Source organism: Oryx dammah, unplaced genomic scaffold, assembly GCF_014754425.2.
Source record: "Oryx dammah isolate SB20612 unplaced genomic scaffold, SCBI_Odam_1.1 HiC_scaffold_8, whole genome shotgun sequence".
Classification (NCBI taxonomy): Eukaryota; Metazoa; Chordata; class Mammalia; order Artiodactyla; family Bovidae; genus Oryx; species Oryx dammah.
Window position 1 is genome coordinate 42,463,253 of NW_024070192.1, and position 6,000 is coordinate 42,469,252.

Below are 6,000 nucleotides of genomic sequence, written 5' to 3' on the forward strand. Positions count from 1 at the left end.
ACAAAAAGGTATTGACATTATTCTCACAGAACAAGTGAGGTTCTGTCTGTGAGTTGTTTTGTGCTTTGGTTTTGCATTGTGAAAATATCCATAAGGGCATTTGGAAGCCTTGTTATCTGATAAAGAAGGTCAAATTATATACGATGCTTTGATAACCCATGAACAATATTCTATCGCTGGCAATGAATGTATCTCAGGCTACCCCATGATCATATTACTAGGTAAACTGGAATCTTTACTTTGAGATAAAGCACAGCAGACAGTTGTTAATGAAACCTTAATTGAACTGTCAAAGCACCACCTTTACCAGCAAGCTAATAGGTAATTCACTACTTTTACATAACTGTCCAATACTGATAAGTTATTCCAATAGTTAAATTCAGCAGAAAGATAAATCAAGCCTGGTAGACTAAACTGTTCAGTGAGAAATCAGAATGGTAAAATGCTGCATCACCTCTACAAATATCTCTCCTTGTCTACACGGAGGAACAACAATATCCCTCAAAATTATAAGCAACACTTAGCTATCAGTTTAGTACCACTGGGTACACGTTCAGAAAAAGAAACGAGAGCGCATGCAGTTTCCTCTCATATACCATGACAGAAGGAAAATATTTGCAAAATGCATTAGACATATTTGAGCCTAAGTGAATCTTATAATGCCCAAGTAGTTATATGGTGCTTTGAATTAAATGATGTGTCATTAGGAGAATATTTTTATGTTCTATTTTAACCACTTTAGAAAATAGTTGTTTCAGAGTCATTAAGTGCTTTCTAAATTAAAAAGAAAAATCTTCACAGTTAGTTAAAAAGTAAAAAAAGCTCACTAACATCTTTAGCTTGGGTTTGAAAATACTAGTGCAATTCACTGTGGTCTGTCATTCAAATTTCTAGTTTTAACAATCTTACTTGGGTCATACAGCAATTAAATTTCAAATATAATCAATTCAGACAGCAAGTTATAAATATGTAAATACAAAAATAGAAGAGTATTTGCATACTAAAACACACACCTGGAACTCTTTTCCTTTTTTTTCATACCGAATTGTATTTCACCTGTAACAGCTGATAAAAACATTCAATGCAGCTAAATAGAAAAACTTGGTTAAAGAACAAAGAAGGACCTGACCAGATCAAGTAGCCAAGCAGCAAAGATGCCACAGCACTGTGCTGGGGAGAAAAAAAGTACTCTAGCAGGCCCAGTCACTACTTTCATTGGGCTTACAAATGTGATCAAACAGGGCAAGTACAAAACCAGTGGTGCACAGTGGAAGACAGTCACAAATGGAGGTGCTTCAAGTACATGGAATGAACGCCATGGGTGGTAGAAGGGCTCAATCAAGGAAAGAATCTAGAATGGATTCAAATCAAACATTTGGATTTTCATGTACTGGTAATTTAGAACACCACTACCAGGTGGGATATGTTTCAGCACTCCGGTTCCTTATCTCCCTTCCCTTGGAAAAAAAAGAAATTCCCTCAGCACCAACTTAAAGTTAAAACTTCTACAAACCCCATCGCCAGTTGATAGAAATGAAGAGCAAATAACACCTTTAGAACATAGTCAAGAATCCTGCAACCCATTTCCCTGTCAGCACATCTCCAGTTCTTAGCACTGTATGCAAAGCACTAAAATGAAAGAGCATCCAGGTCTAAGAAAATCCAAACAAATTCTCAGTAAATCAATGACAAAATTACAATCTTTTTCTTCCCCTCAGCTTTGAAATCCTCGAGGGTTAGAGAAGGAACAGCAGTTCACCATGTAGTCCCTGAGGATAGGATGTGGAAGGGAAGACAGGAAGGCAAGAACAGGCAGGTCCCTGAGCAGAGACTGAAGAGGAACCATTACCAGCTACCCTCTTTCCCACCAGGAATCCCACACACCTTGGAGAAGAGAGGACTGCAGCAGCAACCTCCTTGGACAGCTCACTGGGAAGACACTGGACTTTACCAGGTTAAAAAAAGATGGATTGGATCACTTAGTAGCCTAGTTTATAAAATCTGAAATGTAAATAAAGATGGCCAGATGTAATGCAAAAATGAAATTCATATCAATTACAGCCTGAAAAGCAATGATGAAAGGAGACGCTCACCAGGCTAGTTCCAAAAGAGTTCATTTTCCCTAGGTGATGGGGGCTTTTCTAGACATTAACAAGAATCTTTTCTTTTTTTAAATCAGGGTATAGTTGAAGGAATCTATTTCTGAAGCACTGAAAACATCAATTCATCTACTCACACCAGAATACTTAAACTCCTTGGGGATTAAAAACTCCGTTCACTCTAGTTTTGATAGAAACAGGACCCTACAATGCTAAATACATTTTACTATTAACTACTAATCTTCCTAAAAAGAATAGACAAAATGACAAAATGTTACATTTAAGAAGCCCTCAGACTTAAAAAAAATACACACTAGCACTAGCAAAAATAGAGCAGTTTCATGTTTTAAAAGTACACTCCCTACTACAGCAACCAACCAAGGGATAAGAGCAACTCGCAAGCCACTAAATGACACTAAACCATTACACTGAATGTGGGCCACTGCATAGTTACAGTCTAGTGACCTCAATTGTGGTCCTCATGTGTGATGCTATATTTAATGCATTCTTATCAAAAGGCTAAAGCTACATACTTTCCAACTGTAGCTTTATAGGTTTAAAATAAACCGCTCAGTCATGAAACGACTTAACTGGTTCAAATATGAACCCTATCTTCCTTTGGGGATCGCAATCACAAATTAAGGAATGAAAAGAGAGAAAGAGCAAAATAGTTGTCCAAAGTATACCCCAATGACCAGACTATGGTAAGGAATCCAGTTTGGGTCAGTTGTGACATCTGCTCCAGTTGGGCAACTGATTCAAACTCAATCAAACATAAGGGATGGCCAAGGTCTGTGGAGGAATAAGCGTTCCATGCATTCACCTATTTACTGATTCTCCATTCAGTGGCTTCCTTAGGTTCTACACTGTAAGTTTGGTAGACAACAAACTTCTGTGAGTTCCTCAACAGAGGGTGCTCCACCAAAACTGGCCAGGACTTCAAAGCTTAAGCCTAGACAGCCAATGACATCAGGCCTCTTTTACACGAAGGGTGACTTCCCATAGTTGAGTTGAGCAGCTTGTTCCACTTGGGTCGACATGGAGAAAAACCATGAGAAAAGGCCTTGCCCAGCAACCTTGAGAAGAAACCAGAAGTCGTGACTCTTCCTTGGATACTCACCAGACGACACCAAAGGCTCCATATCCAATAGGTCTATCCGGCTCAATATCCAGCTGCTGTTGTGGATGATGCGAGTGCTGATGATGGTGCGCCTTAACTGTGGCAGCTGCGGCAGCCTGTACCTGAGCTGGGGCTGCTGCAGCTGGTCCTGGAGCCTGACCCGGTGCCGGTGATGGGAAGTAAGGCTGCTGTTGCCCAGGGTTTAACATGGCTGCAGCTGCGGCCGCGGCGGCGGCTGCCGCAGCTGCCGAGGAAGTATGCTGCTGCACGGGGTGGACCGCAGCAGCCGACCCGGGATGAAGATGGTGCTGAGGGTGGTGGTGGTGGTGAAGGTGAGGAGGAGGGAGGTGTGGAAGGTGGTGGTGATGGTGGTGGTGGTGCCCTGCTGCTGCCGCAGATGTACCGCCATTGTAAGCCGCCATCATTTTTGCGTTGGCTCTTGCGCCACAAAGAGACATTCAAAAAAAAAAATGCCCTTTGATTGGAAAGCAAACTGGGTCAAGCTGTCATTTGGCCATTTAAAAATGAAGGAAAAAACCACTCACTCCACCTCCAAAAAACATGGAGCGGAACTGGCTTTATGTCTTCATCAGTCAATCCAGACAAGTTAGAGGATCTTGGTGTTTAAGTTGGGGGTGAGCGTGTGTGGAAGGGTGTGGGTTGCCCCCCCAAAAAAAATTAAAAGAAAAAGAAAAAGGAAAAAGGGACCCCTTCCCCCCAGGTTTCCTGCCACAAGTGGATACTAAAACTCCATCCTTAATTCGGGGGAGGTTCCAACTTTGAATGTGGGAATGAAGGCCAAACCTCCCGACCTCCTGAACTCCACACGCGAAAAGGATCAGGTAACACACCACCCTTGGAATCTTGTAAGAGGCTTGACTCATCTACCCCTTCCATTCCCACATCCTTTTCTAAACACCTACCACCTCCTCAAAAATGCAACTGAAAAAAATTCCACCACCCCAAAGTGAAAAGATGGGGGGAAATGTTCAGGGGAACCAGCTTCCCCCCCTCGAACTCTCAGGCCTTCCTACATCTCCCCCTACTCCTCGTCAGGTTGACCTGATTGGGGGGGGGGGGGACTAAACTTTCCCGAACAGAAAAGAGCCAGGGAAGGAGGCAAGAGGGACAGAGTGAGCAGAGGAGGCGACAGGGCAGGACAGAGAGGAGAAAGAGAACCGGGGCAAAGTGAAGGTAAGGAGGTGCGGGGAGGAACGAAAGAGAGGTGGGCAGCACTCGGACGCCGAGACAGAGGGAACCGCCCCGGGAGGAGGTTAGGGTCCCAGGGCCAAAGAATGGGAGCCCCGGGAGGCGGGCGGGGTGCAGTCGGAAGCGGACGACTCCTGCCCCCGCCGCCGGCTGCTTCTGCTGAGGAGGGTTGGGGGGGAGAGCGGGTGGGTCCCCCCGCGCGACGGCCCCCGCAGGGCTCAAGGCTGCTCCGTCTCCCCCCCTCCCCCCCACCCGGCTTCCGTCCCCGCGGCCGCTTTCTCCTTAGCCGCCGTGGCCGCTTTCTCCTCAGCCGCCGCCTCCTCAGCCGCCGGTGCCGCCGCGGCCGGACTCACCTCCCCTAGCAAAGCCGGATAGAGCGGAGCCAGCGGCGGACACGCGCAACCAGCCGCCGAGGCCCCGCCCCCGCCTCACACTGACCGGCTGCCCTAGCCAATCCACGCCCACCTGTCCGCGTCCGCCTCCAATCCTGGGCCGGCAGCTTCAGACAGGCGCACTGTTCGGCCAGTGGCGACAAGATGTGGGTCTCCTGGGGAAATCCCGCCCCCGACCCAGGATGGGCAGATAGAAAAACCAATCAAAAGGCAGAGTTGGGCCTGACCGACAAGGCCAAAAGCGAATTAAACACCAAAGATCTCCGTGACATTTTCTTTCGCCTCTCTCTTTTCTTTTTCTTCTTTTATTTTTTTGGCAGGAGCAGGAAGCTGCGTGCTAATCCCGCCTGCAAAAGCTGGAGGAGAGGGTTGGAACGAAAGAACCAATCGTGAGCTGGGGAGCAAGAACAGAGCAACCAATCATTGGCTTGAAGAGGAAGTGGGCTGAGACTGGAACCAGATAGACATTTGATTTGACAAATGAAAAAGGAAATTGATTTCGGTCCCACCCTTCCGATCTCCTATAGGTCAGGATTGTGGAGAATCGCTGTCATATCAACGACGACCTCCTCAAGGGGCGGGCCAAGTGAGAGGGGGTGTGGTTTCAGAGAAGGGGGCGGGACCTAGAGGAAGAAGGCGGAGTCCAAATCATCCATTGATAGGAACCATCTACTATCTCTTTTAGAGGCTTCAGGTGTGGAGAAATAGGTGGCGCCAAGAGAGGATGTCGAGCTTCAGAAACTCAATCAAGGTTACTCATCAGGGCAATCAAAAGAAACTCAGACTGAAGGTTCATAACCTACAGCTGGTCTTCCATGGCTAATCCTCAGTGGCAAAAAGACATTTTTCCAGTTTTCACAACTAACACGCTCATGGAACAATAGGCCTATAGATATAATTAAAACAACAAAAATAATAAACCTAACTACAAAGACTGTAATTTTATCCCATCTTTCTAATAAATTCTAGTCATTGAAAGTTTACTAAAATAAGCCTTTCACTTTCACATAACCTCACTTACATAAATCTACTTTTCTTTAAAAATACGAAATAATAAGCTTATAGAACTTTACCCTTACTAACTCTGTGCACTCAGAACCCTGGAAATCATTGTTGATTTCTCTCTTGCCTGCCCACTCCGCCCCTTCTAATCAATCATCAAGTCTTAAACACTTCTGAA

General features: G+C 45.4%; 1 protein-coding gene across 2 annotated transcripts in view; it reads right to left on the reverse strand.

Annotated features, from left to right (window-relative positions):
• Nucleotides 1-4,800, reverse strand: part of NLK (nemo like kinase) — a 127,810-nt gene extending 123,010 nt beyond the window's left edge. For both annotated transcript variants that reach the window (XM_040243951.1, XM_040243950.1), the window contains exon 1: nucleotides 3,220-4,800. In XM_040243951.1, coding sequence (XP_040099885.1) covers nucleotides 3,220-3,677 — 458 coding nt within the window. In that variant the 5' untranslated portion in view covers nucleotides 3,678-4,800. The remainder of the gene's footprint in view (nucleotides 1-3,219) is intronic.
• Nucleotides 4,801-6,000: the final 1,200 nt, after the last annotated feature.